This window comes from Pygocentrus nattereri, chromosome 22 (assembly GCF_015220715.1).
Source record: "Pygocentrus nattereri isolate fPygNat1 chromosome 22, fPygNat1.pri, whole genome shotgun sequence".
In the NCBI taxonomy this organism is placed as follows: domain Eukaryota; kingdom Metazoa; phylum Chordata; class Actinopteri; order Characiformes; family Serrasalmidae; genus Pygocentrus; species Pygocentrus nattereri.
In genome coordinates, this window is record NC_051232.1 from 33,205,640 (window position 1) to 33,230,438 (window position 24,799).

At 42.4% G+C, this 24,799-nt stretch overlaps 1 protein-coding gene across 3 annotated transcripts in view; it reads left to right on the top strand.

The window, feature by feature from the left end:
- efemp1 (EGF containing fibulin extracellular matrix protein 1) overlaps positions 1-24,799 on the top strand; it is a 64,311-nt gene that overhangs the window by 30,251 nt on the left and 9,261 nt on the right. For 2 of the 3 annotated variants that reach the window (XM_037533088.1, XM_017715245.2), the window contains 4 exons: positions 15,723-15,845; positions 20,043-20,162; positions 22,722-22,841; positions 24,781-24,799. The exon at positions 24,781-24,799 is cut by the window's right edge and continues 101 nt beyond it. In XM_037533088.1, the coding sequence (XP_037388985.1) occupies positions 15,723-15,845; positions 20,043-20,162; positions 22,722-22,841; positions 24,781-24,799 (382 nt within the window). The remainder of the gene's footprint in view (positions 1-15,722; positions 15,846-20,042; positions 20,163-22,721; positions 22,842-24,780) is intronic. The other variant, XM_017715247.2, reaches the window with a different exon arrangement.

Sequence of the window (24,799 nt, forward strand, 5' to 3'; positions counted from 1 at the left end):
GGAGCCTGACACACATGTGGGTCGTCGGTTTAACCCAGGGATTGCAACCCGAATGTTTAGAAGAGCCATTTGTCTTTTCAACAAAAATCAAACATCGTGGGAGCCCCAACTTTTTATGTCCATTTTAACATCTTGGATGTAAATACACCTCAGTGTGTGTGCTAATGTGCTAGTACAGGCTAAAAAATATAATATAAATGGAAACACAGACACACTTGGCTTTTGTAAGCATTAGCTCAGCCTCTTTTCTCGCATCTCCAGCAGGAAACTTTTCCTCAAAAGTAGAACATTTTCTTGTAAAATGTCTCTCAATATTCAACGTTTTACGAGGTTGGAGTCGCTTCTCATTCTCATTTGCCAGCTTCTTGTTCGTATTTTTCCAGTTCCACCTTAAATTGTGCCTGAGACACCAGAACATGATGCTGTACCATTTAAGGTGGGAAGGGAAAGTTTGAATGAGAAGCCTTTTTAGTGTTTCAGTTTCTCGCCGCACATTAAACGTATCAGGAAACCAGCTGGACTGATTATAAACACTAATAAGTCCATTCATCTCCAAATGATCGATGTCCGTCTTAAATCTCTCTCTTTGCCGTTTCGTAGCTACTAGCTGGGCGAGACTGTCGTCTGTGTTGCTATGGTGACCAGCCATCTGCGCTGATCTTCAGGGTTAAAGGGTGAATCAGCAGTTCTACATTAACTCCAGCGTTTAAGACCATTTACTGTTAAACTGTGTTGAAGGATCAGCAGAGCTTTATTTTACTGTAGAGGAGGATTATTTTATTATTACCTGCTGATCTGATTCAGCTGTGGAGCTACGACAGGGCAGCAGAAGAGCTGACCACTGGATTTACCTAAAACGATGCGGTAACAAACATTTGAACTACTTTCTGTCAACTCAAAAATACTTTGATTAAAGCATTCAGAGTATTTTAAAAGTTGAATTAAACTAGTTGACTTGTTACTACATGAACCAACCGTTTTAGGGTGAATCGAGGAGCCGTTTTCTGCATTTTATCACTGACTGAAAGGCCAATGAATGAACTGAAGCTCTGAGAAGTTTAAATCTCAGAAACGTTTCGGCAGTGTGAAGTAGCACACGCAGTAATATCATATGCATTGGCACCATTTTCAGGAGGAATTATACGCTTCAAAATAAACACGCCAAAATGTGCTCCTTGGAGAGATGCCTTAGAAGAACCACTTTCAGCTCCCTTACAAACCCTCAAAGTCTTTATGGGGTCTGCTGGCGTAATAGAAATCAACTTGAATATTTTTCATTGATATAATCAAATACAAAGTTTTTTTTCCTGGAAATCTGTTTTCTGATGATCTAGAACTTCGTTGACTCTGTGTTGAGCTGCTAGTGAGCAATGAGGGCTGAAAGAGGAGTGCGAACAATTCAACCAGGCAGCCACAGCTTTCCCCACTGTTAAAAAAGATGGTTCTTCAAGGGTTCTCTGTGTAGAACCATGAACACTTAAACAACCCTTTGCATGATAAAAGAGTTGTGTTGTCTAGTAAAAGCATTCCTAAGATTAATGGAGAACCTTTTGTATTTTGTTCAAGAACCTTTCTGAAAAGGGTTCTGTATAGCACCAAAAAGGGTTCTTCTATTGTTGCGAGGTCAAGCATGTAGCAATAGAAAAACCATTTTTTAATGCAATATAGAACCAATTTCAAAAGGGGTCTAAATAGAACCATCTAAAGCACTTTCTCTGTTAGTTTTTTTGTTGCAAAGAACGCTTTAGTCATGCAAAGGATTGTTTGCATGTTTATGGTTCTATGTTGTATTCATAACACTTTGTCAAAAAAAAGAACTTTTTTGACTTTTTTTTTGTTCACTTGTTTGTCTACACTAATAGCAAAAGGGTTCTATATAGTACCTAAAAGGGTTTTTTTGGCTTGCAGCAATAGTGGAACCCTTTTTGGGGTTACATAATACTTTTCAAAAAGGTTCTGTATAGAACCAGGTACAACACATTCTCCTTTAATCTAAAAAACGCTTTCACAATGCAAAGACCTCTTAAATCATGTGAACGTTTTTTTTAAGTGTTGATGGTTCTATGTAGAACCATTTCCTTTACTAAAGACTCCATGACGAATCTTCTTTTTTAAGAGTGTATGAAGATGCATGTACATAAACAGCATGCATGTTATGGCTGCTGTAAAAAAAAAAAAAGATTAAAGAACCTTTTTTCTAAATGAGGTGTGTGAAGAACCTGTTTTAAGGTTACACAACTTCCACATCATGTAAAGGTTCTAAGCAAACTAAATGTTTTTCGAAGATCTGTGGTTCCAAACCAAGAACCATTTAGAAGCCATTGGGCCTCATTCTCCACTACCTTCCTAAGTTTGTTCTTAGATATGTTCTTGAGAAAGATCCGTTATATCTACGTTAGATCTACGTTAGAGTCATCATGTGTTCTTAAAGCACAGAACCGTTCCGGCCTCTTGAGTGTGTGTAGGTTCTGTTCTTACCTATGAACAAATCCCACATAAGAAAACATCAGTGAATGTCAGGATCTTTCTCAAAACCATATAAGTGGGTTTTAAGATGAAACGAGGCCCAATGTTTTTAAGTGTTGCCCGAACGAGGCCCGATGTTTTTAAGTGTTGCCCGAACGAGGCCCGATGTTTTTAAGTGTTGCCCGAACGAGGCCTGATGTTTTTAAGTGTTGCTGAATGAGGCCCGATGTTTTTAAGTGTTGCTGAACGAGGCCCGATGTTTTTAAGTGTTGCTGAATGAGGCCCGATGTTTTTAAGTGTTGCTGAACGAGGCCCGATGTTTTTAAGTGTTGCTGAATGAGGCCCGATGTTTTTAAGTGTTGCTGAATGAGGCCTGATGTTTTTAAGTGTTGCTGAATGAGGCCTGATGTTTTTAAGTGTAGGATGGAACCTGTTTTAGGTGTTCGTGTTACCACTTTCCCTCATCATCACTGACTCCTAACTAACTGTTGCCCGAACGAGGCCCGATGTTTTTAAGTGTTGCCGAACGAGGCCTGATGTTTTTAAGTGTTGCCCGAACGAGGCCCGATGTTTTTAAGTGTTGCTGAATGAGGCCTGATGTTTTTAAGTGTAGGATGGAACCTGTTTTAGGTGTTCGTGTTACCACTTTCCCTCATCATCACTGACTCCTAACTAACTGTTGCCCGAACGAGGCCCGATGTTTTTAAGTGTTGCCGAACGAGGCCTGATGTTTTTAAGTGTTGCCCGAACGAGGCCCGATGTTTTTAAGTGTTGCTGAATGAGGCCTGATGTTTTTAAGTGTTGCTGAATGAGGCCTGATGTTTTTAAGTGTAGGATGGAACCTGTTTTAGGTGTTCGTGTTACCACTTTCCCTCATCATCACTGACTCCTAACTAACTGTTGCCCAAACGAGGCCCGATGTTTTTAAGTGTTGCTGAATGAGGCCTGATGTTTTTAAGTGTTGCCCGAACGAGGCCCGATGTTTTTAAGTGTTGCTGAATGAGGCCCGATGTTTTTAAGTGTTGCTGAATGAGGCCCGATGTTTTTAAGTGTTGCCCGAACGAGGCCCGATGTTTTTAAGTGTTTTAGGTGTTCGTGTTACCACTTTCCCTCATCATCACTGACTCCAAATCCTCTGCAAGTACAAATCCGTAGCCAGTATGTTGTGCTGTCATGCGTGCAGGAAATTTTAAAGGCTTTTGGAGTGTGTATTCCCTGAAGGCCAGCACATGACAGGCATATAAAATTGATGTGCAATTTAATGGATCATTTTATTAGTGAATACATCGTCCCTGCTGAGGTTCTTTTCCAAAGCATTCATGCTATCCAAGAAATGGAACCAAACAGCATTGCTGTCCATTGAGATGACTCAAGTAGTTTGTTGGACAACATCCCAATTTCCATTACAATGGTTCAGGGAAAACACAAACCAAATGCCCCCAAGTGTGGTGATTACAGCAAGTTCTATCATGTCAGCAGCAGATCTGGTGGAAAAAAAGAGAGCATTTTATGTGAGTTATAGCTAAACAGCAATTACCACCAGGCCTGAAGCTTCGTGGAGCTTCGTGGAAGGACACAGGGCGGCCGGGTGGCCTCTCAGCTTTAGGACCATTCTGTTCCATTTCAAACTGATGTGTTTAATAGTGCTGAAGTTATGACATACTTTTGTAATTAACTCCTCGAAGTTTATTATCCAGTGGCTAAACTTATTTGGTAAGTGTGAAACTGATATGTATGTAACTCAGTTTATCAGGCTTATACATTCTAAGACTTATTCAGTAAGCGCATGGAAACCAGTGCACACGCTTACGTATTAGAGGAAAGAATGGAACCCTGTGGGTCCGGTTGGTGAGTCTGGCCCATTTAAGGGCTTAAAAGCCTTACAAAAGCCCTATACTGTGCCGTAGCAATAACATGTGGATTTTGTAAACAGCTGCCCATCTGCATACCAGTGTTTCCCACAGATGGGCTGTAAGGGGCTCTACAATGGTTCATGGGGTCATGAATGTCATAGGCCCAAATTCATCTCTAACCTATTGTAGAACCATGTTTTAGGCAGTGAATTCATAAACATTTCAAGTAATAACTCTCTGTGAGGGAGCTATTAGAGGTGGGCGTCTGGTTCCTATCACCACCACTATGAACAGTTCTAACTCATCAAGTTTCTCTAAAATTGAGCATTTCATGGCAAACCAATCTGAATGACTCTTTTCTGTGGACTGTTATGACCACAATGAGCTGCACAGTGACTATTGATAAATACAGCTGCAACAGCGATCTTCGGGGTCCAAGCACTACTCACCATATAGATTTATAAACAATTACAGGCCTTTCAGCGCATAAGACACAAATAATGAGTTTTAAAATGATATCAGTTTATATAGTGATTGGTTACGAAAGGTTTCACAAAGGATAATAGCTATTAGTTATTGGTATTTTAGTGTAAGGGGCGCAACAACCGTTAGTTTTTATGTTAAAATCATGCTGATGTTTTCATAGCAAGTTTGGGGTTGGTATCTTGTCACCTTTCTTGAGTTTTCGTATTTGTTTTGAAACACACAATTGTTACAGCATTGCTGATGCTTGTATCTGCTGCTACAAGCATCTGCAATGCTGTAACAATTAAGTTACATTATTGTTGGTGTACATGGGCTGTAAAATTGCATGGTCACATGTGTTTTCAGTTTAGAGCGCCTGGGTGTGGCTGACTGTTCTGTGAAGTCTGACAGTCGGTAATTATGTCCCACCACAGTAGAAGGATCACTCAAAGCTGAGAACAAACAGGCTTTCTGCAGGACTTGACAGGAGCTAGACGTCTCAAGTTCTGACTGTACTGCTGTACTGGGTTCATCAATTTTGGCAGGAGTTAGCTGAGGCTAGCTGTTTTGAAACTCAAACAGTTATAGGCCCCTCCCTTTATTGTTCCATCCAAAGCCTTACGGGATGCAGATTTTGGCAAATTCTTTTGACGAATAGCTGACCATCATTAATCAGTGATTCATCATTAACCGGCAACCCAAGGCTGGCTTTGCCAGTGAAACTTTCATGCAACTTTAGTTGCTTAAAAGTCTTTATAAATGCTCTTTTGCAGTCACTGCTTTACACAGTGAAACTTTCATGCCACTTTACTTGCTTAAAAGTCTTACAAATGCCTTTTGCTCTCACTAGCTTTACACGGTGAAACTTTCATGCAACTTTAGTTGCTTAAAAGTCTTTATAAATGCCCTTTTGCTGTCACTGCTTTACACAGTGAAACTTTCATGCAACTTTACTTGCTTAAAAGTTTTACAAATGCCTTTTGCAATTGCTGGCTTTACACAGTGAAACTTTCATGCCACTTTACTTGCTTAAAAGTCTTACAAATGCCTTTTGCTCTCACTAGCTTTACACGGTGAAACTTTCATGCAACTTTAGTTGCTTAAAAGTCTTATAAATGCCCTTTTGCAGTCACTGGCTTTACACAGTGAAACTTTAGCAATATTGTCTGGACTTTGTAAATAGTTGCCCATCTGCAGGTTCCGCAGTGCCAGTGTTTTCCACAGATAGGCTTTAATGGGATGCTCTACAATAGTTCATTGGGTCAAGAATGGTTCAGGGTCGTGACATTTATATCTCAAATATAGCTGTTTTATTTACCCTGGCTGAAGCTGTTTTGACACTCCAACAATTATAGACCCCTCCCTTCAGTGTTCCATCAAAGGATGCAGATTTTGGCAAATTCTTTTGGCGAATAACAAGGCTGCCTTTGCCAGTAAAACTTGCATACAACTTTAGTCGCTTAAAACCTACATCAAACTGAATTTCACTTGAGTTGCAGGATCTAACGCATCTTGCAACTCATCTGAAACTCAGCCACAGTTGCAGAAGTTCTCTTAAGTTCTTAATATTTACCACTGATTAGTCCTATGCAAACCCCTTGCAATCTCACACTTATTACATACTAAGGCTTTTTGTTCAGTTGCAACATGGACAGCAGTTTAAAGTGGCTGAATTATGCTTAGGCCATAGAAGTGTGTGGTAAAACTTTGGAGCTGCTGGTGGATTCTGGCCATTTAAAGGGTTAAAACGAACATAAATGCCATAAACGACGAGGCTAGCTTTGGCTTAGCGTTCCTCGGTAGCTTCTCAATCATATTTCTCATCAATGTGTGATTTCCTCACACCAATGTGCATCACGCTTTCTCTATGAGAACAACAATGAGACACACTGTCGTAGATGTGCTACAGTCCTCTTCAACCGTGGAAGCGAATGCTGTTTTTAGCCGTACGTAGCAGAGCCAGCTGCCTTTTACACCCTCGTGTGTACAATTAAAAGAATTGTAAGCCCACCAAATCGAAGAGGAACTGTTTCTAAAGTACATTCATGGTTTTAAACCGTAGTATCGGAAGAGCAACTGTATGTTTGCCTGTTTATGGTAAATGGGTTAGCTTAGCATGCTACTGAGGCTAACTTGTAATCGATTGCCACTGTGAGTAGACAGTGACTTAGCTGATTAGCTGGCTAACGTTAGCTAACATGACCTAGCTAGCTGCCCAGTGTTGCCCTTGTTACCCTGTTGAAGCCCAAAGGCCAGTTCGTTAGCTTTAGATATGCTGTGTCGCAAACGTGCAGCACTTAGCCAATCAGCTAGCTAACCCTGCCAACACCAAAACAGGAGTGGTGCCATTCATCGTGCCTTTTACCTCCCTTTGCTCTGTTGTCTTTGCTTCTTTAAGCTGCTACTGAACGTGGCAGATTCATTGCTACACACATAAATAGCAGTTCTGACTGATTTAATGTTGACAGTCCACTTTATTTGTTGTCTCCACCATTTATGCATCCAAACAGGCCCCTTTTTGAGACACATGTAACCGTATATAACGAAAAAGCATTGTAATTTAAAAATGTGGACGTAATTGATTATCTGTTAACTGCTATGAGGAACAAGTGATGTAGTTATGAGAGGAATCAAAGTGCAGGTCCCCATAAAGGCTCTTGGAGTTTAAGAGGTTAATTACTGCCCATCGCTGGAGTCTTTGGATCTGGTCTTGCTTAGGGTCACTTCTTCTGTAGTTTATTCACTGTCAGAGCACATTTGGCTGTTAAAGGAACAGTGTGGTGTATTTAAAGGGGTAATCTTTCACTGAGAGTTTGCGTGACAGAAAGATGGCCAGAGAGAGAGAGAGAGAGAGAGAGTGAATGAGAGAGAGAGAGAGTGAATGTTAGAGAGAAAGAGAGAGAAAGAGAGAGAGGGATAGAGAGGGATAGAGAGAGAGAGAGAGAGAGAGAGAGAGAGAGAGAGAGAGAGAGAGAGAGAGGGATAGAGAGAAAGAGAGAGAGGGATAGAGAGAGAGAGAGAGAGAGCATGAATGAGAGAGAGAGCGTGAATGTGAGAGAGAGAGAGGGATAGAGAGAAAGAGAGAGAGAGAGAGAGAGTGAATGAGAGAGAGAGAGTGAATGAGAGAGAGAGAGAGTGTGTGAATGAGAGAGAGAGAGAGAGAGAGAGAGAGAGAGAGAGAGGGTTAGAGAGAAAGAGGGATAGAGAGAGGGATTGAGAGAGAGAGAGAGAGAGAATGAGAGAGAGAGAAAGTGTGTGTGAATGAGAGAGAGAGAGAGAGATAGAAAGAGAGACAGAGAGGGAGAGAGGGAGAGAGAGTGAATGAGAGAGAGTGTGTGTGTGAATGAGAGACAGAGAGAGAGAATGATAGAGAGAAAGAGGGATTGAGAGAGAGAGGGTTAGAGAGAGGGATAGAGAGAAAGAGAGAGAGGGATTGAGAGAGAGAGTGAGAGAGAGAGCGAGAGAGAGAATGAGAGAGAGAGAGGGAGAGAGTGTGTGAATGAGAGAGAGGGAGAGAGTGTGTGAATGAGAGAGAGAGAGTGTGTGTGTGAATGAGAGACAGAGAGAGAGAGAATGATAGAGAGAAAGAGGGATAGAGAGAGAGGGGGGGGGGAGAATGAGAGAGAGAGGGTTAGAGAGAGGGATAGAGAGAAAGAGGGATAGAGAGAGGGGGGGGAGAATGAGAGAGAGAGAGAGAGACAGAGAGAGAGACAGAGAGAGAGACAGAGAGAGAGACAGAGAGAGAGACAATGAGAGAGAGAGAGAGAGAGAGAGGACTCTCCGCTTTTTCCACAAACACTGACGGTGCTTGCTCACGCTAGCTCTTGTGGTGGCCGAGTAGGAGGTCAGCCCAAGTTTGGGAGGTTTTGGGAAGGTGGAAGCGGAACGGGGACCAAGCGGGGCTCCGAAATTTTGTTTACTCAGACTTAAGGCTCCAGGTGGGGCCTGTGGCCAAAATGACATCACTCTCAGTGAGTGTGTGTGGGTGGGTGGATGTGTGTCTAAGTGTGTGTGTGTGTGTGTGTGTGTGTGTGTGTGTGTGTGTGTGTGTGTCTATCAATGTTTGTTTTTATACATTTTCAGAACAAAAACCTACAAGATACCAACAAACTAGTCCTGATTTTAATAAAAGCTGCATGATTCATTCTTTTCTCAGTAAAGAGTGTTTTCTAGCCATCGGTATGGTTACAGTTACTATTGTGAGAAAAATACATTATAACTTTTTTTTACATCATTACATGAAACTTTCATGATGAATAGACCAGAGGAAATGGTGCAAAATGATACAACATATATTTGAAATGGAATTTTTCAGCTTTTCCTGAACAGTTGTGTAGATAGAATGTTTTGTTCTGACAGTCTGAGACCACCTTTTATTCTTTTTAAATCTCGAGTCAAAATAGCCTTTAAGTACAAGTTATTCATTTCTAAGAAGATGTTTTTGAGGAGATTAAATACAAGATAATCCACTTGCATAAGAAAGGGAAAACTTGATACACACTAAATGCTATTCCTAACAACCACCTGGAAGAGCTGGTAGCCACCAAAACCTCCCCCATCAGATAAACAGCGCTGAAAGCTTTGATCTCTGAGAGAGAGGAGAAGATCAAGCTGCTTCAGATCTGAAAACATCCACAGGTGTTTCTGTCCATCCTTCCACTGTGAGAAGACCATTCAGCGCTGTGGGTCTGACAGGACGTGTAGCTGATCAATCTCAGCACTGCAGTAACACTGACATGGTGGTGGTGTGTTAGTGTGTGTTGTGCTGGTCTGAGTGGATCAGACACAGCAGTGCTGCTGGACTGAGAACCAAAAATATCCAGCCAGCAGTGTCCTGTGGGCAGCGTGCTGTGACCACTGATGAAGGACTAGAGGATGACCAACACAAACTGTGCAGCAGCAGATGAGCTGTCGTCTCTGACTTTACATCTGCAAGGTGGACCGACGAGGTAGGAGTGTCTAATAGAGTGGACAGTGAGTGGACACAGTGTTTAAAAACTCCAGCACCACTGCTGTGTCTGATCCACTCGCACCACTGAGTCCTGTTGGTCCTCTTCAGTTCCGAGCTCCTCTGCTTTTCAGTGAGATGTGCCATGGACTAATTTCAGGAAAAATCCCACTTGTTGTCTGTTTTCTATAGGGTGGGTAACTGCGGACCACCCACGACTTCTGGAGCACTCGTACTGAGATCAATCATGTTTAGCGCTGTGAAAATCCCTCCGTAGGAGATCCCAGTGCAGTTCAAAGCCGCAGTCATCATTAAAGTCAGTTGGAGAAAGACAGAGGGAGGGAGGACGACTATTAGAAGAGCGCATGTTTGTTTTAAAACTCTTCTTAATCCTTCAGGGCACAGTTCGCCGCTGGTTACTGCTAAGTATTTGTCTAAGGCCGTGTTCACATTAGACACTAAGCCCATATTTTACTTGTAATTCCAAGAGAAAAATGTTTTTATTTCATTCATTTCATGCATACAAGTGATGGTAATCGCAGTTAATTAGCTTCCAAATAAGTGCTTCCTCCCCCACACAGTAGTGTCTTACTCTAGCACTGTGAATCACTCAGAGGCATGTACAGGCATCAGAATCACATGGGAAGTGAGTCCACGGAACAACACCAGCCAGCTTGTACACGGCTGCTTGACAGAATCGAGTGATTAGCATTCTCCTCCAAGCGTGTTGAAGCACTCAGCAATGCTTTATGGCCTGTAGTTGCAATGGTGCAGTGAAATGCTTCATATGCACTGGAGGATGCACTTGACCTTCACCCTTCTAGCCTGGTGGTGTTAACGTAAAATAAGGGAGCAGCGGAAAACCAGAGGGGGATGTTCTGTAACAGGCAGACGTGAAGGTTTGGGCAGAAAGAGGATTCGCAATCTGACCCACTAACTAACCAACAGGAGTTTAAACCCTTACAAATCGCAGTTATTATAAATCACTAGGGCACAGAATATCTGTTGCTTAACGCTCAGCGGCACGGTGGCGCGGTGGGTAGCGCTGTCACCTCACAGCGAGGGCCTGGGTTCGATTCCCCGGCCGGGCGATCACGGTCCTCTCTGTGTGGAGTTTGCATGTTCTCCCCGTGTCTGCGTGGGGTTCCTCCAGGTTCTCCGGTTTCCTCCCACATTCCAAAGACATGCAGTCGGGCCAATTGGACATGCTAAATTACCCCTGGGTGTGAGTGACTGTCTGTCTGTCTGTCTGTCTGTCTGTCTGTCTGTCTGTCTGTCTGCCCTGCGATGGACTGGCGACCTGTCCAGGGTGTATCCTGCCTTCCGCCTGATGACTGCTGGGATAGGCTCCAGCATCCCGGCTTAGAAAATGGATGGATGGAAAAAATGGATGGTTTAATAGAAAAGGAAGCCAAAGAATTGAATGAATAGCAGAAAAAGAGCAACAACTGAACACCAAGGACAAGGCAGCGAACGAAGGCCAAGCAAGGCTAGGCAAATAAGAGGTAACAGCTACAGAGCGACTGAAAATAGGACTTGGAGAAAGACAAACCGAAGGCCTAGTATATAATATACAAGCAGATGTTAATGCTAACGCCAATGTACAGATTGATGACAGTTATGATCATATTAATAGGCTAAATTGACAGATGTAGATTTGAAGGTGTTTGAATTAGTGTGAAATATTGCTTTCCTTCATCTAAACTAAACTTCTGCTTTGCTTTGATTCCACTTTTTTTTTTTTTAAGTTCACTTGTCGCTGTAAAAAATCCGAAGAGGGCCGAAGTTGAATTGGTGTCATGTTTTGGCTGTTTAAGTTGTTTTGTTGCTTGAAGGCATTCATGTGGGTTCAATAACAGCACTTATGCTGCTTTTTACTACAATTTTATTTTATTTATTTATTTTATTTTCCAAAAAAACACAGTTGTCCGTCATTTTTCATCACCATTTTCAACCCCAGTTTATCCCTTAGAACAGGGAACAGGCTGTTTTTGTTGCTGTGACTAATATATGTAAATGACCTCAGCTCTGATTGGCTGACCTGGATGCCATTAACAGGAAGCATGGTCATGAGTCGACTTTTATTAAAAAGACAGAATAGGTTTTACACGCACGCCTTATGTGTATCAGTGTTTATCGATCTCACAGTGTTGCTTGTCTGGGTACAACATGTATTTCATCAGAGGTCAATGAAAAAAATGAATAGTAATAGTAATAATAAAATTTTTTTTTTATTTCTATAGCACCTTTCGTACATTAAAAATGCAGCTCAAGGTGCTTCATAATACCAAGTAAAAAGAACAGAGGAAGAAAAGAAAAAAGATGGTCAAAAATAAAATAAGCAAATAATATAGCTGAAAAGGGGGTATATTAATAATTACAGTTAAAAAGCACAAGATGAAAGTATAAATTAAAAAATGCATTAAAACTGCAACTAACATGAAAATAAAAGTAAAAGTAATATTCCAGTTTTTGATGGTTTTTAAAAACAATTTCATACGTGGATTATAGAGAAGGCAGCACTAGGTGATCTTAAATCCTTCAACCCTAAAAATGCTTCCAAGCTGTATGTTTGATTCCAAAGACAGAAGAATTAGTCCTGCTTAACTGAATTGAGCAAGCCATTGTATTTATAATTGAATTTTTTAAATCACTTTTTTTCTTCCAGGCTTTCAAATGTAAGCAAAAATGTATGTTAGGACACACCTCAATCACCTAGTGATGAATAGGCTAGTCCGATTAAGGCCATTCGGAATACAATTTCTATCCGATTGATCAAGGTGGGTAATCCTGTAAATAATCCATTAAATAGAAGAATAATATCCGTGTAAACTCCTGTATCCGATTACATTCCCTATCGGAAAGTTTAAGTCCGTTCTGCATGAGCGTCGCGTCACAGTGAGAGTTTATACCGTTCGACACGGCGGAGCAGAAACTGGTCTGCAGAGGAGACGAAGTTCATGCTCTGATCTTTAAAAGACGGCGGTGGGACGGACGTCCAGCTTATGCGTCTCAGAGCACGACGTCTTCCTCTCGGCCTTCTTTAATAAGGACGTGTGAAGGACGTTTTCCTGAGTCTGACGTCATTTTAAAGCAGTTAAAAACACAATCACTGCTCACTGCTGCTCATCTCACTCTGACTGGACCTCACGTGATGCTGGGAAGAAAGAATTAGAATATAAACACCTCAGTCTTAGTCTGTAATCGGAATGTGTTCAGTCAGATTGCCAAAAGTCTTTGCATGTAAACACAGGCAGTGTGACCCTTTTTCGAGTAGCCACAATGAGAAATTTCCACTTGTTTTGGAGGCGGTTCCCGGGGGAACTGTGGAATTCTTTCTTCATTAAGGTGGAATATACTTTTGGAAAGGCAAGTCAAAATGTACAGTAGTGTGTTTGTTTGTGTTTGAATGCTGTCGTGGGAGAATATTTGTGTCAGTTCACTCGTTTTGGACATGAGCAAAGCTGCAGTTGGCTGTTTTTTTCTCCACATGCTCATCTTTGTGGAGAGATGTGAGTTGTTCTCACAGCAGGGGGTTCTCACCCCACCTCACCCCTCGTTGCTCACTAGCAGCTCAATGCAGAGTCATAGCGTCTCACACACAGAGACCCGGCAGTGCCCCAGTTTGTCTAATAACAAAGTAACAGGGGAAACATTTTATTTGATTATATAAATTAGAAATACCATTGATCTGTTTCTATTCCACCGGTGGATTGGCCAATGGGGAGGCCTGCAGAGGTTAAGTCTCATTTGGAATGCATTAATAGACGTTCTCGAAAGTTGCTGTGCATGTTTGTACCTGTGTCTGATCCTCTTTGTGCGCATGCATGCACTCATTTGTGTAAGAATGTGAGTGCTTATGTGTTGGCCAGCTCTCTAAGGAGAGTGAACTGAAGCTTTTTTGAGGCACAAAGACAAACAACACATCAGATAACCACATACTCACCCACCCATCTCCTCACCCACACACACACACACACACACACACACACACACACACACACACACACACACACACACACACACACACAGACTCATATGCACCCACCCTGTTTTTCGCACACTAGTGCCATCATTAGGGAGAGATATGATCAGGCTTATCAAACCTCGTACCACACCCCTCTGGAGGCCTGAACACAGCTAGACTCTGATCTCTGAGCAGCCCTCTTTATTTCAGACCACCTTTATGTCGATACACTGTAACATTTTTAAAGCAGCACTGTCATTTTTTTTTATTGAAATGGAAAGAAGTAGCATGACTGAGTCAGAAGAACAAAAACAAGCTAAGATTTGGTGCCGTGAGTCTATAAAGCCTGTAAATAATGATTTGAAAGTCGGAAGCAATGGGAGTTTTTCATACTACGCCGTACGTTTTTACACATTAAGAAGGTCTGGCTCGATGTTCAGGGAAAATTAACGTTGTATTGATGAAGATATGATGGCATCCTCGTCGCGTCCTTCACCACGTTCTCTTCGAATTCTCTTGCGGTGATCAGATTCATCCCCTTGGGGAAGGGGGCCTAAGCGCAGCCTACATGATGAAATGTTCTTCCACACGTTGCACTCAGCTACACATTTGCATCAAATTTAGAAATCTTACATAGTGAAGCTTTAAATATGTACATGTTTCCTTACATCCCCCCACAAGGTAGATTCCGCTTTGCCTGCGATTTCCCAAAAGAACAATTAACAAATCGTTTTTAAAAATGAAATTTCCTCTTAAAACTCACACGCTTTCACAAAGATTCTGATTTCAACTGGTGTTTTCTTATTTAGGATTTGCACCAAACCGCTTTAAGAACGCGTCATGAATCTGACGTAGACTTTTTCTTAGGACCTTTCTCAAGAGCGCATTTAAGGGAGATTTTTAGGAAAATTAAAAAATTTTAGGAAGATGTTGTTGAATGAGGCCTGATATTCGTCCAGGCATTCTGCTTTTTTATACAAGCAAAAAATCCACTTTGCCTCGTTCCTTTACACCTGAGCCCCATACAGTCCAATCATCACTCTACAGCCAAGTAGTTCTAATGTGTCTTTGGCCAGATTGAGTTTGACACTGAATATTCCACTGTCTAGCTAATGCTAGCAACCTTTTTTTTTATGTTCTTTCTACTACTTTCTAGTTTCTGTGCCTGTCACAATATAGCCTGATGATCAAAATGAAATTTTTAACCATATCAAGTGAGATTTTGGCTGGAAAAAAAACAAATGTACACAGTTTTGCCCTTACCTGAACTATCATGGCCAACATAATTTGGTTTGCCTCAGTTTATTGTATGCATGCCTGCCTGTTAATGACTAACAATAAAATGTTTCCTACCTAAATCACCATGCATGTTATTAAATGTTTAATGCACAGATCTCACAGTTTCAGCCTTGTTTTTATAAGATTACCACTGCTAGCATCATTTTAGCTTCATACTGTTACATCAGCGCAAAGCTAGCTGTGTTATATTCACATTCACATTTCAAGGTTTAGGTTAAACGCACATTTGAAGCTTAATGGCTGTTCAGATAACATTCCTTTATTTGTATATTAGAACATACAGTGTCTTCTTCAGCTAAGACCAAAGAGGTTGTAGTCCAGATGTTATTGGAGGAGCCTGTTAACCTATTAAAAATGTACATTTTCACCAGTGTATTGTAAAAACCCATTAACTCATGGGATTATGTGGTACCACACAAATGTATTTGTTGATCCAAAATGTGTTAAATGTCTGTTTTACACTGGAGCTACCAAGCTAAAGTGGCTAACAAGTAAGGGAAGCTTGTACCTCGCCTGTTTGCATCGTACAATCTGCATGCCAAAATCATCACGCACTTGCCTCACACCGTATCAAGTTTATACCATAACGTACCATAAAATCGGACGAAAGTGCAGACTAAATTAAGACTTCAAGGCAAGTGGCTACTACTGTGAACTCTGTCTTTGGCAGGTCACTCATATCCTATTGCAACTCCTTTGACCTCCTGTTTCTGTGCGTTTGTAGATATAGATGAGTGCACTAGAGGAAGGCACACGTGCAGTGCGGATCAAATCTGCTATAACACCCGAGGCTCCTTTCTTTGCCAGTGTCAGCCGGGCTACCAGAAGAATGGTGACCAGTGTGTAGGTGAGTTACGTGCTAGCTCACCGCCTCAGCTTAGTCAGTCTTTCATGCTGTAGCCTTACAAGCCAGACTTCTGCTTATCGTCAGAGAATCTGGTGCATTTTGTGTTTTAATGTGGTTTGGGACCACCTACTTTGACAGGAAAGGGCCGTTTGACTGGCATGCAAATTGACCAACCAGAGGGTGCTGTAGCAATTTTTAAAAAACAAGGCCTACAAGAAAAGCAAACTCACGGGAAATATATCAGGATGTGTCGACAAACATGCGACGATATCTCACTTAACAGCTTCTAGTTGCCTAAAACACCAACTCCTGAGTGACTTCCTACAAATGCTTCTTTTACTCTAATGACGATAAGCCGTGAAAAGCCTACTTGAAAAGGTTGCTGCGTGGGAGCCTGTTCTCAGCGGCATGTTCAGAGTCAGGTAAAATTAAATGGACAAGATAGTCCTGATAGTTGTGGTCAGCTTAACCTAATATTTTTTCATTCAAAAAGGAGTCTAAACTGAAGCAATCAGTGCCAAACTGATTTAGGGTGAATAGGCAAATGAACAGCCATGTGACAAACTAAAAGAAAAACGAAATTTAAGGATCTACTTAAGGTGTGGGACCCTCACCAGCTGCCGGGACAGCTTAAGCACACCATCACGTAGATTCTACAAGTCTCTGGAACTGTACCGGACAAATAGAGCACAGTTTTTCCAAAAGATGTTTCCCCAGTTGGAGTTTTGATGATGGTGGTGGAGAGCTGTCTAACACATCCATCTAAAATCTCGCATAGGTGTTTAACGAGGTTGAACTGTGGAGGTGAAGGCCACAGCATCATTTACATCATTGTCAATCCATTCACTGACCACTTGTTCACTGAGGATGGGGGCATCGTAATCGAGGAAGAGGACAGAAAGGTTTCACCAGTTGTTGATTTTTCAGTCAGCCTTTCCTCTTCGGGGACAAGTCCAAACCCACAAAACACAGCATAACAGAGGCACCAGACCCTCTCACTGTAGGGGCCAAACATTCAGGCCTGTACCATTGTCTTGGACTATGCCAACGCATGCAGTCGCCCACGTGTCCAGGATATGGTTAAAGATGTCTCATCTGATCATATCACTTCTTTCCACATCTCTTTAAATCAGTTTGGATGGTATTTACAACATTCATCTTTGGAATTAGGTATCTATAGCCCAGAACCATAATGTCCAGTGGCAAGCCATGACTCTTAGAGCTACCCAAGTCTTCTGTTCTGGGCAGAATTGTCCAACCAACTGCAACGACCATTTTGTTCTTTTAATAAAGTGACAAAAATATGGTTTTACAATATTGATCTTTGAAAATTCTTCCTCCGATACTGCCAGCAGCAGCATCATGTGCCTTTTTGTTCTTCAGAACAGCCTGAATTCACTCTGGCATGGATTCTATAGATGCATCGTGCAGGAATGAATAAAAGTCAGGCCTCCGCACAGCCAAATCCATGTTTTTACAATAACAAAATAACGTGTTTTAACAAGATATTAGCGTTCCTAACTGCCAACATTATGCTTGGAATTAAACACTTTAAAAAGAGATGTTATCTGTGCTTTACCAGTGGAATTTCTAGCACTGGAATGTGTGTATCCATGTGACTGTGGAGTTACTGGGACAAAAGCATTATAGGAGCTGGATCTGCACCAGATAGATGTGAAGGTCATAGAACCCATACCGACCCATTTTCTGCATTCCTGGTGCAAGAATGAGCCCCATGAAATGGATCTTTGACAATGGCAGAGGCTGAATAAAACCATTAATATGCATGGAGGGCACTTGTCTAGTCTGAGGGCATATAGACAAGGCCCAAGCCCCCACTGATGAGTGTTGTACCATGCAGAAATGACTGCACAGTTGTGGCAAATTGGATGGCTGCAGTCTTTCCACCTCATCCTTAAAATGCCTGATAGATCGAAAATCCATGTTGGCTACTGATGTAGTAAACATTGTGAAAGAATTCCAAAGTGCCTACGATGTAAATAGCAATGAATGCATCTTGACTGTGATCCTGAAAACTCATGGTCATGTCCCTGGAACCATTTGTTGAATATATAGCTTGTGAGAATGATTCATTCATTCATCACCTTAAACCACTTAATCCAGATAGGGTCATGGTAGCAGTTGGAAAAGCAGAGAATCCCGGATGACTGTCCCTCACAACTTCCTCCAGCTCATTCCACGGGATCCTGAGCCACTCCCAGGCCAACTTGGAAATATAAACCCTTCAGCAGGTCTTAGGGCGACCCTGGGATCTCATCCTAGTAGGCCATGCCCGGTAAACCCCCACCGGGAGGTATCCAGGGGCATCCTATTCAGATTCCCAAACCACCTAATCTGACTCCTCTCAATGTGGAGGTGTAGCGGCTCAACTTTGAGCTCCTCCTGACTGACCCCGCTCCTCACCCTTTGGGAGCTTTGCCTTCTGGCTCAGCTCCCTCTTCACCACTGCAGTCCAGTGTAGCGACCTCATTACCGCTGCTACCTTTGTCCCATCACTCGTGAACAAGACTCCAGAGATATTTAAACTGTAGCAATGAAGGGCTTTAAAGTGCACCAGGAGAACATTCCCTACACTATCATACTGCCACCACCAACTTTCACTGTTAAGACAAAACACTGGCTCGATAGACTTGCTTAGGCCACATCAACGTGATGCAAAAGAAACTTGGATTGGTTGGACAAGGTCACTTTTCTCAACTCCTCAGTCCAGTTGTGGTGCTCTGGTGCCCACTGGAGATTCACTTTATTGTTCTTCAGTGACATCTTTATGGGACATGTTCTTCTGTGTGAAAATTTTTGAAATTTTTGAAATTGTAATTTGTAAGAAAAAAGAAAAAGAAGAACTGGGTGGGTTTATTACCAATTCATCTTTTGGAAGCATCTCCATGGGACTCCAAACACCAAACATGCCAGGAATGGCACAGAACATCCAAAACTTCCGCAGCCTATTGTCTTTGAGCTCTTAGCATCTCTTCATCACCACATTTTAATTAAATCCAGATCCAGACCACAAAATGTCCTAGTAAATGACGTGACTTGAACTTCACACCAACAAAAGCAGTCAGTCTAAAGTCTGTAATGAAACGTTCACGGAGCAGATCTGAAATCTGACCAAACCATAGATCTCAGTCTCTACACTGCCCTCTGGTGGAGAATAGAGTGCAGATATCTTGTGGTTCTTAAATGTGAGGAAGTATAACATTCCAGCAAAGCTAATTACTTTACCCAGAGTCCTAATTTACTATTCAAACTTTAGACTTTCACGACTATTTTGCAATTTGAAAATTTTCCGATCCCTAGCCAGCTGTTTTAGCCAGTTCTTGTGTGATTACCACTTAACAGAAGTTCTATTCACAGGGACTAGGGATGCACAATGATATCGGAAGAATATCAGTATCGCTTAAAAAAACACTGACCGAATATTTGGCGGAAATTTCAACCTCTAACATACTGCAGCTAAAACCCTGCACACTTAAAAATGATAGTTCTTCAAGGTTTCTTTATTAAAGATATTGTGCTATATAGAACCATCAACACTTAAAGAACCCTTTGCATGCTTAAAGGGTTCTTTGCGTCATCTAAGTGTTCTTCAGATTGATAGACACCATGTTTTTATATGGTTCTGTATGGAACTTTTTGGAAAAGGGTTCTATATCGTACCAAAAAGGGTTCTTCTGTTACAGGCTTGACGTCATAACCCTTTTGGCGCTATATAGAACCATGCTCCAAAAGGTTCTATATGGAACCATCTGTAGCACATGCTCCATCAATCGGACAAGCCCTGTAATGATGCCAAGAACCTTTTGATCAAAGGGTTCTTTGAATGTTCATGGTTCTGCATCTTACCACAGAACCTTTGGAGAATCACAGTTTTTAATTGCATATAAAAATAAGCGTAATATTAATCCAAGTGGATCTAATCCAAGTTCCTACATTTAATAAATGCTTATCAGCATTGGCAGATGCGTACGTGAGTAACGTTGGATATCGGCGTCGGCCCACGGTTCCCATATCGGTGCATCCTTAGCTGTGTCAGCAAACATTGAATGAAGACGTTTTATATATATATATAATAATATTCATATTGGCACTCTTTTGCACGGCATTGGAGAAGACTGTCGTGGAAAGCAACCTGCTAAGAGGTCTTGTTGTTTGTGTATGTAAACCTCCCCACAGATAGAGACGAGTGTCTCCTGTCTCACTACTGCATGCACAGATGCGTGAACACGCCCGGTTCGTACTACTGCGAGTGTAACAGCGGCTACCGGCTTGCCAGCAACAACCACAGCTGTGTGGGTGAGTGATTGGACCCAGCGGATGCTCTTCTGTACACAAACAGTGTGTCAGTGATGGGTCAGCATGTATCTGTGTGAGTGTGTGAGAAAGAGTGCGAGCCAGAGAGCGCGAGAAATGCCACGAGAGGTGTATCGCGCTCCAAAGAACCCCAGTGACCCCAAACAGGACTATAAGAAAGAGGGCCAAAAAAAGGGGGGGGGGGGGGGGGGGGGCTTCATTTCTCTTCTGGAAGACACACATTCCCTCGGCCTCAGCTAAACCTTCTGCGCCCTTCTCTAATGGGCTTTGTTTACGCTTTCAGGACATCCGTTAGTCACTCGCGGCCAGGTTTTTTTTCTCGTCTCCAGCCCATTCAAGTGAACGGAGGAAGAAAAACAGAGGTGTTAAAATGTGATTGTGCTCGGCTCATGCGTAGACGCTATTGTTCCTCGACGCGGCGCTCATTGTTTTGGGTTCGTACTCATCTCCTGTCTCTTGGCACATTGCATGCGGTTAATCAGCTGGAGGGTCTATGCGTTAAGCAAAGGAGTGGCCTCTTTTGGGATTATAAGAGTTCAGTCCTGCACTTTTGGTCCATTGACCTTAGACAGAAGTCGGGTTATTAGTGCCATTTGGTCCAGTTCACATACCATAAGTGTGAGTCTTTAAGTACACAATTGTGTAACTATTGGCACAGATGTGTAATAAATAACATGGCCTGAAGATAAAGGATGCGTCTGCTTCCTTTTTCATCTACCTCTGAAGAACGTTCTACTGAAAATTTAGAATCTGCACTTTTGACAGAATGTCCGTGATGCTTTAATGAGCCGTGACTGAGAAATAATTAAGTCAACCGGGACTCGAAATTGGATATTTTTACCTTAATTCAATTCAAATCCCTGGTCAGATTATCGTGTTAAGAGCAAGTCATGGTATCGTATCATTTAAAAGGCACGTTTCTTGTTTTCCTTGTAAGCTTTGCTCAGAATGAAAATGTCATGGAAACGTAAAAAACAGCTGCCCTGTTTGTTTGGATTACATCAACATCCATTAGGCATAAAAATAGGATTAACCAATAATATCATAATAGTTTCATCTTCACTTTAAACAAGACCTAAGAGTGGAAGGTGTATATGCTGTGGTTGGGCCCCAATCCTGGTCCTGGTGGGATCCACCACCTTGGAGAGTTTAGATCCCGCACAACCCGGTCCCAGTTTTTTTCAGATCCTCCCTAAAGGTCTTCATTACCTGGACCAGGTGTGCTAGATTAGGGTTGGAGCTAAACTTTGCAGGATGGTAGATCTTCAGGACCAGGGTTGAGCACTCCTGTCCTAGCTTAAATAACCTGTTACAGTTTTGAGCCTAAGCTCTTAAGTATATATGTCTGGGTGGTCCTAATTCCGGGGTCTCGGGACGGTACATTTCAGTGTTAAAGCTTCAGCGAGTTTGCATGTTCTCCCCGTGTCTGGGTGGGTTTCCTCCAGGTGCTCTGGTTTCCTCCCACAGTCCAAAGGCATGCAGTCAGGCCAGTTGGAGATGCTAAATTGCCCCTAGGACTGAGTGTGTTTGTGAATGTGTATGTCTGTGTGTCGGCCCTGCATTCTGAGCTCCAGCACCTCTGCGACCCAGTAGGATAAGCGGCTTAGAAGACGGATGAAAGAATGAATAAACATCAACGTTTACGCTGATGAATCGAGGTTAGAATCTGATATCAATTCATCACTTTTGCACCCTGAATTAACGTTGAAACTACATCCGAACATCAGAGCTCGCCTCATTTCTCACCCTCACTGCAGTAAAACGTCGTCAGAGATATCCTGCTTTATCTACAGCCGGAATCAAATTGAACCTCGTTGTCCTAACAAAGCCTTTTCATTCGTGTCTGGTTTACTTCGTGGGATCTCCTCTCTCCTCAGGTGCTTTGGGAAATTGAAGTGAGGAATCAAGCTAGATTGTTAGCTCGTTGTCATCACAACAGTCAGAACGTACTTTTTTACGATTGTTATTTCGAGAGCAGTCACATGTTTTAATAAATGACCACTAAATAGGCTCATTTTGCTTGTTAACAAATACCAAGTGAACAGCTCTGAGCGTGTCATGCCACAGTGGTAGCGCTGTTTTATCTATGCCTTGTTTACTTTTGTCAGTTTCTACAGACAACAGAAAGTTCATAAGCGGTTCGGCGTGATTTGAGGCAAGCGAGAGATGATTTGGGCCTGTATTGTCCAGTGCTAATTGGTGGACATAGGCTTCCATTGCACGTTAGCCACATGAGCCTCATAGCTCTGTATAAACCGTTTTTTTTTCATTCTGGCACTTTCCGGATTCGCTTGCACTGCTGAATGTTTTATCTGGCTCTGGAGAATTTCATTCAGCCCCCAAAAACAGAACATTTACCCGTAAAAATGAAAGTATGGTATTTAAATCATTGCCTGGAAAGGATCTTACGAGGAGCCGTACGAGGCAGAATCATACAGGGAAGCTTTAAATGCCTGTGCAATTTATATCATCTGTCTAATTAAATAATTTTTCCTGCTTTATGATGTGAAGGTCTAAAGACTTTGCTGGTCTCTTTTTCAGATGTGAACGAGTGTCAGGTCAGTCAGCCGTGCGAGCATCAGTGCCACAACCTCATTGGCTCATTCATCTGCCAGTGTAACCGGGGCTTTGAGCTGGCTCCGGACTCCGTCTCCTGCATAGGTAAGGACAGCCACACAATAGCCACACAATCTCTGCTTGCAGTGGCATAGGGATTGGTGTGTGTGTGTGTGGGGGGGGTTGGGGGGGTTCCCATAGTGCACATAGTGCCCATAGTGCCTATTATAATATACCTATTATAGGCTTAGCGTAAACATTAATATTAAGAATACATTTCAATAAGAATGTACCATTAAATATGCAAAAACCTTCTCAGCTTGAAAATGACTTATGTAACAGTAATAATCTGTAGTAGTAATGCTGCTGTTCAAATGACTGTATATTACATTTAATACACAGATGTTGCGCTATAAATCTCCCCCTTACCAGAACTAGTCACAGTTATAATGCAGCATACTGGAAGTGTATTCATACTCACCTGCCACTTTATTAGGTATTTGCTAGTAAAAGGCTGGACCCCCTTTCGCCTTCAGAACTGCTTTAATTCTTCGTGTCAGACTTTCAACAAGGTGGTGGAAACGTTCCTCAGAGATGTTGGTTGGTTATTTGAGTTCCTGCTGCCTTTCTATCATCTGGAACCAGTCTGCCCGTTCTCCTCTGACCTCTCACATCAACAAGGCATTTTCATCCACACAACTGACCGCTCACTGGATATTTCCTCTTTTTCGGACCGTTCTCTGTAAACCCTAGAGATGGTTGTGTGTGAAAATCCCAGCAGATCAGCAGTTTCTGAAATACTCAGACCAGCCCGTCTGGCACCAACAACCACGCCACGTTCAAAGCCCCTTAAATCCCCTTTCTTCCCCGTTCTGATGCTCGGTCTGCACTTCAGCAAGTCGTCTTGACCACCTCTACACGCCTAAATGCAGTGAGCTGCGGCCGGGCTGATTAGCTATTTGTGTTAACAAGCAACTGAACAATAAATATACCTAATAAAGTGGCCGGTGAGTGTGTATCTTTATTAGGTTCATGATTGTCAGCTTATATATGAAACCAGCCTCAGCAATGGAAATATTAAGTATGATTACATGCACTTCATCGTCATAAACACAGCAAAAAAACAGCACTGGTTTATTGTAGTCACCCAACACCGGCATGCTGGTTGACCAGCACACCAGCATCCAAAACACAACATGCGCTGGTTTTGCTTTCGACAGTGCTTGGTTTTCATATTTATCATAGACGTGTGTTTATTTCATTTACTTTTACCTAACAAGCTCATCCTCTTTTCCATGGAGGTTAAATTGATGGGAAAGTGATAAAAATCATCATGGTGTGTGTGTGTGTGTGTGTGTGTGTATATGTGTATATTGTCTGTAAGGGTGTAAAGACTAGTTATCTCTAAATTTAAGCCAGACTTTAAACCAACTACGCATTAAGGGGGGGGGGGGGGGGGGGGGGGGGGGGGGGTTAACGGGAGAGACATGACTCCCACATTCCCCCCACAAAGCTATGCTTATATGTCATGAAACGCTAGCTTTAGCCCCACATGGTTAGCATTGGAGCGGCCCTGTACGAGAGTCTAGTAACAGCCCAAACAGACCTCGCTGGCATCGGGAGGTCTTTGGAGTTTGGCGCTGCGCAGGAATGCATAGCTGACTGCCAGCCATGTTTTCAACCTGATGGTAGGTATGTTCAGCGTAATAGCAGCACTGGCAGCTGCTATGACAGTGCTCAGCTTCCATTACATCAAGAAGGCCAGGTACAGGTGACTGGGAGCTCCTGTGGGCCATCTAGTGAGTCCCAGACCCCAGTTTGAGAAACACCAACCGCCGCTAAACAGACCAAGTGCCAGGCTAGCAGTCAGCTATGCATTCCTGCCCAGTGCCAAATACTAAATAGCTCACGATGCTAACTCAAGCCTGAGGCTGCTTCTGGGCTGCACAGGAGTGAAACCTCGATGCTCACGCTACCGTTTTGGCCTTGTATGACAGCAGAGTGCTCTCGCTAATGTTGCGCCCTGTGTTTTTTTTGCGTCCAGACATCGACGAGTGCGCCTA